General features: G+C 39.0%; 1 protein-coding gene across 3 annotated transcripts in view; it reads left to right on the top strand.

Annotated features, from left to right (window-relative positions):
* Nucleotides 1-11,652, top strand: part of Ncoa6 (nuclear receptor coactivator 6) — a 46,150-nt gene that overhangs the window by 10,587 nt on the left and 23,911 nt on the right. For all 3 annotated transcript variants that reach the window (XM_021193953.2, XM_021193951.2, XM_029535850.1), the window contains exons 5-7: nucleotides 5,152-5,280; nucleotides 6,229-7,116; nucleotides 9,058-9,204. In XM_021193953.2, the coding sequence (XP_021049612.1) occupies nucleotides 5,152-5,280; nucleotides 6,229-7,116; nucleotides 9,058-9,204 (1,164 nt within the window). The remainder of the gene's footprint in view (nucleotides 1-5,151; nucleotides 5,281-6,228; nucleotides 7,117-9,057; nucleotides 9,205-11,652) is intronic.

Genomic DNA, 11,652 nt, shown 5'->3' with positions numbered 1-11,652 from the left:
TTTTTGGTTTTTCGAGGCAGAGTTTCTCTGTGTAGCCCTGGCTGTCCTGGAACTCACTTTGTAGACCAGGCTGGCCTCGAACTCAAAAATCTGCCTGCCTCTGCCTCCCGAGTGCTGGGATTAAAGGTGTGCGCCACCACGCCCAGCTTAACTAGAAGTTTTAATGTATAACTAAGATATTAAGCAAGCAAAAGAACTTCTAAAAAAAATCAAAATTAAATATGAAATTGTAAACAGTGATGGACAGCTGGTGTTGAGGCACAAGACTTTGTAATCCTAGTGTAGGGACCATGTCAAGGCCAGGCTGAGCTCTATATCAAGACCGCATCTCTGAAGAAGGGAAAGGGGAGGAAGGAACAAAACATAAAAATCAAAATCATGAAGAATCTGAAGAACCAAGTGACTTGAGTTGCTTGGAAAGCTACATGAAGAATGATGTTAGAATTTAAAAATCGCTCATGAAGCCAGACTTTTCAGGGAAGGTAGATTCTAAAATTGTTAGTTACCTTTGACATGGGGAGATCCACAGGTATCTGCCTTCCTTGGCCTGGGCTCTCTTTGGAGGCTGGTGGTTTGGGGGTTATCTTCTCTAACCATTTGCATGTTGAACATATGTTAATAAAATGGTCTGGAACAGCTAACCTACCATTAAACATTAAGTGACTGTAGACTGATAAACTCACTGATTCTATGGAGGAGAATTTTCTCAACCCAGGCTCTTACAGACCTTCAGTTCAGACTTACTATAATAAACAAGTTTGCACTAAATTCATGAATTTTAGGGTTAAACTTCCAGTTTTTGGAATTTTAGATATTAAGAATATTCATGTGCTTAAGATTACAAAAAACATAAGAAAAAAGATATTAACAGAGCATAAATATGTTTGAAGGGATGCACAGAACTTATAAAACAATTTAAAGGCATCAGATGAATAATTTATTCAGCAAATTAGAAATAGCTGGACTTGAAGGAGAATTTGAAGAAATTACCTAGCATACAGGAGAGAGAAATAGTGGAAATGTGAAAGCACTTTAAGGATAGAATGAGAAGGTTTACCGTGCTGTTAAAAAGAGCTCAAGAAGATGAAGAAACTGAGGAATAGTATTAAAGAATACCTGGAATTTTTCCAGAACTGACTTTTCAAAATAACACAATTCCTCCATATCAGAAGCCCAGAAATGCTAAGCATCACAAATAAATCCACATCTAAACTATATTGTAAAGTACAAATGTGAAAAACAGTGTTAAAGACTCCCAGCCACCCCCAAAGGAAAGACTGTCAGCGTCACAGCTCATTTCTCACCTGCAACACTGGAAGTCAGAAAACCTAAGAATAGTATTTCCAAAATGCTAAGGACATAATTAAGAATCTAGAATTTTAAACTAAGTTGTTCTATCTAAAGAAGTGGAACAAAAGAAGTTTTCAAAGACTTAAGAGCATTTAGTAGCCGTGCTTGCTAGCTGACTGCCACTGTGGGCCCTGTGGTAGGAAGAAGACAGGAGCTGGTTCTTTGTACCTTGCACCTGCATGCTTTGGCCTTTATACTAAGGGTACCATGAAGGACATCCATTACCTTGTGTGCTGCGCTCCCTTTGTGAATGTGATCCTTCATGTTCCCTGCTGATTTAAGAATCAGATGGAGCTAGTCATAGCTGCAGAGAGAATCCACACTGGACAGTTTATGTACTGCAGCAAAATGTCCAGCTCAATATCAGCAGTGTTTAGTCTGTGGGCACCATGCCCGAGGGTGCTATTGTGTTTTCTGGGGACATGCCTGGAGACAGAGGCAAGTTTGTGTGAACCCCGGTGAACTATGCCATAGTCATCTCCCACACCCAAAAGCCAAGAAGACCTAGGTAAAGCTGCCTTTGGGGTCTAAGGTCATTTTTGAGGCCAACAGAGCTATTATTGGTATGGTGGCCAGTGGGGATAGAATTGACAAACCTATCTTAAACATGAGCCCTGCATACTACAAGAAAAAGGCAAGAGGAACTGCTAGCTACATATGCAGGGTGTGGGCATAGATCCTATGGAGCATCCCTTTGGAGGCTATAACCACCAGTACATTAGCAAACCCTCCACTATCCAAAGAGACGTCCCTGCTGGGCACAAAGTGGGTCTCATTGCTGCCCACTATACTGGACGACTACATGGAACCAAAAACTGCAGAAGAAAGAAAACTAGGACTCAAGGGCCCAATGTAGTTTGTCTCTTGGCAAAAAAAAAAAAAAAAAAGGTATTTGCTTACAGATCTTTGCTAATTGAACTGCTCAAGGATACATTTCAGGAAGAAGAATATTGAACTAAAATGAAAGAAATAAGGTCTAAGAAGGAATGATGAACTAGTGTTTGGTAAACATAGGTAAACCTACATAAGACTGACTTAGCAATAATGAAAGTCAGACAGTCAGATATTGCAGTTACACTCTAGGTCAGGTTTGCCTTTTGACACTGTAAAGATAACAAAATAAATGATAGAATGTACAACTTGAAGGAAATAATAGAATGGTAGAAAGGAAAAGTATGACGAAAAGGATCTAGTAGAGTTTATAGCATAAGGAGAGAAAATAATGTAAATATAAGTCATAGAGTCAATGATAAATCAGAATGTGCTAGTAATTGGCAATAAAAGTAAATTAATTGTGAACACTAATAATATAGAAATGATTACTTAGAATAATAATATCAGATTTAGCTCTGTACTATTTGGAGAATTGTATAAAATAGAAGGACTCATAACATTCAAAGTTAAAAATAAAAAAGTCAGCTAGGTGAATAGTAACAAGAAGAAGTATAATTATTTTAACTAGACAAAGCAGATGTTAAAAGGATAAAACCAGGTGTGGTGGTGTATGCTTTTCATCCCAGCACCGGGAAGGCTGAGGCACGAGTCTCTATGAGTTTGAGGTTAGCCTGGTCTACATAGCAAGTTCCCTACAGCAAGAGGATGCATAGTGAGATCCTGTCTCAAAAAACAAAACAAAACAAAAAAGGATATTATCTGGGCATGGTGGTATTTGCCTTTAAATTCTACCTGGAGAATCTTAAGCTCGAGGCCTAGTAATTGCATACCAAATTGAAGGCCTACTGGAGCAATTTAGGCTCTTGTCTCAAAATGTAAAGAGTTACGTATGTAGCTGGGTACTAGAACACTTGACTAGCATGTGCAAAGGCTTGAGTTCAGTCCCTAGTACCACACATAATAATAAAATAAAAATCATATAAATGAAAAAGACCATTTTATTTAACAGGAGAAATTTATCAAAAATATAGCTAAATTTTTATATACTTAAGAACCTAGCCTCTGCATATATAAAAATTACATGGAAATACCAAATCTTGGAGATTTTAACATCTGTTAGTAATTGATGAATCAAACATAAAAAATAAATAAGGGTAAAAAAAGAAGTTTGATAAGTTTTCTATAATGAGTCAAGCCTGGTGACATACACTTTTAATTTCAGTGCAGGAGGATCTCTGAATTCCAAGCCATTCAAGGCTACATATTTCCTCACTATATTACACTAAAATTCTAAACATCTTTCTTTTCTTTTCTTCTTTTTTTTTTTTTAATGTTCATTAAAAAGTTGAAAGGAAAGCTTGGGTATCAATGGTAAAAATCAACCAAAAAGTAACAACCTAGTTGTTTGACTTAAGAATTGAGAAAAATGGTGGCGCATGCCTTTAATCCCAGCACTCAAAAGGTAGAGGCAGGTGGATTTCTATGAGCTTGAGGTCAGCCAGGTCTATATAGCAAGTTCTAGGCCAGCCAAGGCTACATAATGAGATCCTTAACTTAAACGAAAAGAAAAAAATTGAAAAGTGAATAAAAAATAATTAAGGAGCAGCACCGTATGTTTCTTTATAAAGAGCGACTAAGCTGAGTGAGGCAGGGTCTACCCAGCAGGTGCACAGCCAAAACCCAGCCTGCCGATGTATGTTGCTGATCTGAGCAGTTGAGAAGTGGAGGCAGGGGATCCAGAGTTCAAGGTCATCTTCAGCTATATAGTAACTTTGATGCCAGCCTTAGGTACATAAGACCCCGACTCAAATAAGTAAATAATTCTTTTTTTTTTTTTTAATTTTATTTATTATATGTAAGTACACTGTAGCTGTCTTCAGACACTCCAGAAGAGGGCATCAAATTTCATTATGGATGGTTGTGAGCCATCATGTGGTTGCTGGGATTTGAACTCACGACCTTCAGAAGAGCAGTCGGTGCTCTTAACCACTGAGCCATCTCTCCAGCCCAATAATTCCTTTAAGAAAAGGACAACTAGGGCTGGCAAGATGGCTCAGTGAGTAAGAGCACTGACTGCTCTTTGGAAGGTCCTGAGTTCAAATCCCAGCAACCACATGGTGGCTTATAACCACCTGTAATGAGATCCAATGCCCTCTTCTGGTGTGTCTGAAGTCAGCTACAGTGTACTTATGTATAATAATAAATAAATCTTTATTTTAAAAAAAGGACAACTAAAAGTGATTTTTAAAATTTGAAGAGTTTAAAGAAACATATTCTTAAAGGATAAATATTACATTGTGTAAGTTATTTCTTAATATTAAAAACAAACTGGAGTTAGATTGCACAGCTGTAATTCCATCATTTGAGAGGATGAGGCAGGAGTGTTTCCCTGAGTTTGAGGCAAGCCTGGGCTATGTAACAGGTAAGCCTGGGCTATGTAACTCTGTTTCAAAATACATACAGAGGGGATAGAGAGATGTCTCAGCAGTTGAGAATGCCTGCTTTTTCAGAAAATCAGGATTTAGTGTGCAGCATCCACTTAGTGGCTCATAACCGTCTGTAACTAGTTCTAGGAGACCCAACACCTCTTCTGGTCTTCACAAATACTAGGCATGTAAGTGGTGTACATACATATACATGCAGGCAAAACATATATAAACAGAAAAAAATTTAATCTAAAAATAGTTCTTAAAAGACAAACTTGTATATCTTTTAATGTTTCTAAGGTATGCCATTAAAATGAAAACTTCTGAGTGTGGTAGCTCACACCTGTAAGCCCAGCCTTCCTGAAGCAATTACTGTGAGTTTCAGACCTGTCGGGTCATGAGGTCTTGTCTCAAAACACACAAACACACACATACACAAATGTGCCAACTTCACAATGTTATTTTGGTTTTCTTCTTCTAGGACTAATAAGGATGACGAGCCCTGCTGCTGTTATGACGCCCCAGGGCGGGAACATGTCATCTTCCATGATGGCACCAGGCCCCAATCCAGAACTGCAACCCAGGACTCCTCGCCCTGCTTCTCAGTCAGGTAGTGTCTTCCAGTCATTGGGAATTAAAGAAGTTGGAATTACTTAACAGATGTCATTGAGATTCAGCCACTGAGGTGGAATTGCTATCTGCTCAGCTCTAAAATTTACCACGAATTCTCACAACTAAATGTCAACATTTCTTTTCAGAATTTCTTGTTATTAGCTATTCTCGAACATTTCCAGGGCTGTCCTAGTTAGGGTTTCTTTTGCTCTGGAGAGACACCATGACTACAGCAACTCTTATAAAGGACAGCATTTAATTGGGGCTGGCTTACAGATTCAGAGGCTTAGTCCATGGTTTAGAGCATGGTGGTATGCAGGCAAACATGGTGCTGGAGAAGTGGCTGAGAGTTCTAGAGCTGAATCAGGAGATAATAGGGAGAGAGAATGTCACTGGGCCTGGCTTCAGTACCTGAAACCTCAAAGCCCACTCTTAGTCATACTCCTTTCTTCCAACAAGGTCACACCTCCTAATTATGTGCCACTCCCTATGAAGCTGTGGAGTCCATTTCCATTCAAACTACCACATATACCTTGGTATGCTTAGTACTATAAGATACATCATGACAGAATTTTTAAGTCCTATGAATTGGTAAGTGTTTTTTAAGTTAACATGTTACAGCACTAAGCTTCCTACAGTAAAGAAGAAACTTGTCTAAAATCTAAGTCTAGCATTTCCCAAACATAGTTGACTATTTTATCTTGTTTTCCTATAACAATAGTTGCCCAGAATAAAATTTTGAAAATGTCATTTTCTATATTTTATGTTTGATGCTCCTCGCCACTAATGAACCGTAAGTTGTCTTTAAGGCAGGATTCTCTTTATAATCTGTTGGTACTTAGAAGACACTCATGAACATCATACTATCAGTGGTATCAGCAGATCCAAGCCAGTGTGCTGAGATCTGGGTTGCAGTAGGTTAATTATTGCTCACTATCTTTAACAGATGCAATGGATCCACTTCTCTCTGGACTCCATATGCAGCAACAGAGTCATCCCTCAGGATCTTTACCTCCAGCGCATCACCCAATGCAGCCTGTTCCTGTGAACAGACAAATGAACCCAGCTAATTTTCCTCAGCTGCAGCAGCAGCAACAGCAGCAGCAACAGCAACAGCAGCAACAACAGCAACAACAGCAGCAGCAACAGCAGCAGCAGCAGTTGCAGACAAGACCTCTACAGCAACATCAGCAGCAACAGCCACAGGGGATTCGACCACAGTTTACTGCTCCAACTCAGGTGCCTGTTCCTCCAGGCTGGAACCAGCTGCCTTCGGGAGCCTTACAGCCTCCACCAGCCCAGGGATCTCTGGGCACAATGACTACAAATCAAGGGTGGAAGAAGGCTCCCTTGCCTAGCCCAATGCAAGCGCAACTTCAGGCAAGACCTTCCTTAGCTACGGTACAGACACCTCCTCACCCTCCCCCTCCTTATCCTTTTGGCAGCCAACAAGCCTCACAAGCCCATACAAACTTTCCTCAAATGAGCAACCCAGGCCAGTTCACAGCTCCTCAGATGAAGGGCTTGCAAGGAGGGCCCTCCAGGGTCCCAACCCCCCTGCAACAGCCCCACCTCACCAACAAGTCTCCTGCCTCCTCACCCTCCTCCTTCCAGCAGGGATCTCCTGCATCCTCCCCAACGGTTAACCAAACTCAGCAGCAGATGGGACCAAGGCCACCTCAAAATAACCCACTTTCCCAGGGATTTCAGCAGCCTGTCAGCTCTCCAGGTCGGAATCCTATGGTTCAACAGGGAAATGTGCCACCTAACTTCATGGTGATGCAGCAGCAACCACCAAACCAGGGGCCACAGAGTTTACATCCAGGCCTAGGAGGTGAGGAACACTGAAGCTATTTGTGTTGGTAAATTTACTGGAGATAGATTTGAGTGGAATGTCAGTTTTTAGTATTAATGGAGGGAGTGAAATAAGGATATAAACATTTTGTTTTGTGATAATGGTGATGACACTTGATATAACTTAGTTAATGTAATGTATTTTTATCTTGATATACTATGTAACATCTTACTGGTTAAATATAAGCTAGCTCTCTGGATAAAAATGCAGGTAAAATTAAAAATAGAGATGCTCATTTTGTTTCAAATTATTTTTACTTAATTTTGTTCTAGTAATGTCCAGACCAAACATGTATTTTATTAGTAATCTTAAACTTCTTGTTTGTTGACGGATTAAGATTATAAGTAGAGCAGAAGTGAAAGGATAAGTACAGGTTTTATTGGGGACAATGCCCTTCTGCGTAGAAATCTTGATAATCCTAGTTAGTAACATAGTAAGCATGGTGTTAAAGTATTAAAGTTTGATTAAAGTATTAAAGGGGACTAAGTTCAAAAATCATTACTTATGTAGTTTTATAATGCCAATGCCTGCTCCTTAGAGAGGGAATTCCACTAGTTATACCTAAAGGAGATTTATTTATTTATTTTGTAAGGTGCCTCTTGTATGAAGAAAAAGCAATGGAGCTTAATGTGTGAGAGGTAAAACGATTCCAGTAAAACTTATTCATCTCCATGTTTATTATTTATTCTTATTAATCATGACCTCGTGCACATGACTGTGCTTGGAGCTTTTCAGTGAAGTATATAGTTCAGTAAAACTGCCATCCAATAAGCATATTCCCCCACCAAAAGACACCCATTGCCTACCCAGAAAAATCCTTGCATCTTCAGTGCAACATAGTAGGCATGCTCCCATGGTTCCTGGTGAAATTAAGTTGCTCATCAGTTCTTTCACTCTCTTATAATTGATTTTGCTGAAATACAGGCTCTAATATTACTTCTAAGACGTTTTTTAGAAAATGTAAGAACATGGCTGCTGCAAACACTATTACTGATTTAGTTAAGTAGAAGCATGTAAATGGGGACTTGTGTTAATGGAAGGACAAATGCATATTTGTCTACAGAGAGTTTTTGAGGGCACTAAAAATGTGGCCCTAATAAATTTGAAGTGAGCTTTAGGTATTGTTGCTTTCGTAGAGCAGTGGATGCCTCACCTAGGTGGTCCGACCACATCAAGACCTGTGGTACACACACGAGTGGATCTGAGATTCTCTTTATTGCAAACTTGCTTTCTGAAGTTAGGCCTTCCTAAAAGGATATAAACTTGAGTAAGATTATATCAGAGCATGGTTTCTGGTACCGTAGCCATCAATCACAGCAGAAGTTATGAGAGAAAGGCATAAATTGATATAGCCTCACTTTGAAGTTCCTGTAAACTCTTGTCTTTTCCAAAGAGACAAGTCCGACACTGGAGGGAGGGAGACTTTTCTGCCAAGATTGTTACCCATTTCCCTCAAAGGAAAAGAATTATTACCCATCTAATTGGGACCCCACTCTCTCTTTTATTGTATTTCATATCAATTTGTTTGAGTATGAGAGAATTTAGCATACTCCTTTGGTGCCTGTGTTACAGTATATTAATATTGGGAGTCCATTGTACTACAGAGAAAAGTAAGCCCTCAAACCTTGCTATGATATGGCCTCAGATCATGTGTAGGGAACAGATTGCCATTTTTTCCTTGGCATGTTCTAAGTGTAAATTTTTTAGTATTTCCTTTTCATTTTGACAGTGTTCATGTAAGGGATTGTGTTGTTTTTTTTAACCATCTTTCCCAACCTTATTATTAAAGATCCTACCAGTGTGACAGAGAGAGCTAAGCCACTGGAAACTCCATGCAGCTCATCCTTCCTTATTCATTCCATATCTCAGCAAGAGTATAAATTTGCTAGGTAACCGCCTTACTCATTGTTTTCTATTAAGGAATGCCTAAACGCCTCCCGCCTGGCTTCTCAGCAGGACAGGCCAATCCCAACTTCATGCAAGGTCAGGTGCCTTCCACCACAGCAGCCACCCCTGGGAATTCAGGAGCCCTTCAGCTGCAAGCAAATCAAAATGTCCAGCACGCAGGTTTGTTTGCTTTCATTTAGCCATGTGTGTTGCGTGAGCATTGATTCAGTGGTAAATACCTTGAAAGACAATAGAGGTATAAAAATGAACAAGTCATGGTCTTTCTCTTTAATTTCAAACACAGATACACTTTGGGGGTGATGACTGAAATATGGAAAATAAGTTATTTCTCAAGAATCAAGAAACACCTTTGGAAAGGAAATGAAACTTCAGTTAGAATAGAAGTCACATATGCACGCACTTTCTTTCTTTCTATAAAGGGCCAAATAGTAAATAACTTGGATCATTTGAATTGTATTACAACTATTCAGTCTGCTTAGTGAGAGAAGAGTTCTCCCAATCCTTTCCTGTTTCCAAACCAGCCATGGCCTGACTTGCTGACCCTAGATTAGAGCATGTTGAAGCAAAAGGCATTTCTGGGAAAGGAAACCATAAATTCATAGGTATGTAGGTATATGGCATGTTTGAACATCTTCAACTCTTACAATCTCTATATAGTACATATTAGCTTCATTTATGCTGAATGCCTAAATTCTAGTATGCAGTGTGGCATTTTTCCAATTTAATCAGTACCAATAGTATAGTATATATAAGAAAGTTTGGAGAGGAAATAACATATAGTAGATTGATTAGTAAGTACTCTTTGAAGCAGTTTTTAAAGCCCAAATTTCACATTGCTGGGTTTCTTTTGTTTGCTTAGGAATTAAGTGACTAATCTTTTTGCCCTTTCTCATTGAAGTAGTTTGCACTAAGTTAGCTTAAAATTTCCTGAACTTCCTATGTTCATTATAAATTGCTTAAAGAATGGGAAAAAATCTAGAGCTCACAAGATGTTTCAGCAGGTTAAAGTGCTTGTTCTGGCCTTCCTTGCCAATGGGAATATTTGCCTAACTTACATCATACACACACACACACACCACCACCACCACCACCACCACATCACATGCACACACAATAATAAATAAAAATTTAATTTTTTTAAGAAATAAAAATGAGAGACCAGTGTTGGCTTACTCCAATTTCAGGGGATTCCACAGGCACCAAGCATATACGTAGTGTACAGACATATACAGGCAAAATACCTGTACACATAAAATAAAAATAATCTTTTAAAAAATGTATAGTTCTTCCACCCTAGCACAGGTATTTCCTTTTTAAAGGAAGACTTCCATGTTTATCTGTTTTTTTCATTTCTCCATCTGGTCTGTTTAAAGCAGTTCTCCTCTTGTCTATCATTTTTTGTTGTTACCTGTCTTAATGTACTATTAACTTTTAATACTTCCTGAAAAAATTAGTTTTTATCTCTCGCCTCTTAAAAGAACCATTTTATTGATACTAAATCAGCACTGGATTTGGTATCAGTAACTGGATAATCCTAATTGTTATTGGATACTCAAATAATTGTTGCTTGGATGACTGTATACTTGTATATGTAGTGTTTATGGAATTCAAGTTTGACTTTATGAGGCTGGTTTAGAAAGCCTTCCTGAAACTCAGGAAGAAGTGTGATGTGTAACCAGTGGACAGTTTATGCTTCTCTCTCAAGGTAGAGCATGGACTGGTCTGTAACTTCATTAGATTGCCACTTTATAGCTCCTATTTAAATCTGTAAAAAAAAAAAAAAAAAAAATCAGAGCTAAGACAAGGTTCGATAGGTAAAGAGCTTGCTGTGGAAGCATGAGAACCAGTTTGGATTCCAGGAACCGACATAAGCTGAGTGAGTGTGACAGCTACCTACAATCCCAGGAGTGGGGAAGTAGAGACCTGCACAGACCACACACATTCAAATGTGCATACACAGGTACACACCATGCATGTATACATACATACACCAAAAATGACAGCAACATGCATTTAAGGTATATATAGCTCAGTAGTAGAGTACCTTTCCAGCTTATAAGAGGCCTTAAGTTCATCGTTTTTATTTTTGGTGTTTTGAAATAGGATCTTACTATATAGTTTAGGCTGCCCTTGAATTTATGACAGTTCTATTGCCTCAGCTTTCCAGATGCTAGCATTTCAGGCATCAGCCACTATGCCCAGCTGAGAAAACTTTCAAGTCAAGCATAGTGGTGTAGTTCAAGGCAGTGGAGCACAGGGTTTCAGAGCAGCCTGCAATAGTGATATCCTGTCACAACAGAACAGACAAAATAAGCCAGATGGTTTCTCAGTTGAAGTGGGTGGGGTAGATTGTGAGTATAACTCCAGTAGACTTCAGTTTAAGTATATAGAAGGCTGTGGGTTCAATGTCCAATACCACAGTAAGATTTGGAGATAAAACAAGTAGCTATAGGAAAATTCCAAGGATGCAACAATAGACAATTCACCTGGCCAGACAGTACCAACAGTACCTTTGGTTGTAAAAGAACTTAGAACAAGTCCCATGTGGTCTAGTAGGGACTGTCACAGAGTAGGATCACTAAACTTTCAGCATCTTCCTGTTTCTAG

Source organism: Mus pahari, chromosome 3, assembly GCF_900095145.1.
Source record: "Mus pahari chromosome 3, PAHARI_EIJ_v1.1, whole genome shotgun sequence".
Lineage (NCBI taxonomy): Eukaryota > Metazoa > Chordata > Mammalia > Rodentia > Muridae > Mus > Mus pahari.
This window is presented reverse-complemented; position numbering and strand designations above follow the sequence as displayed.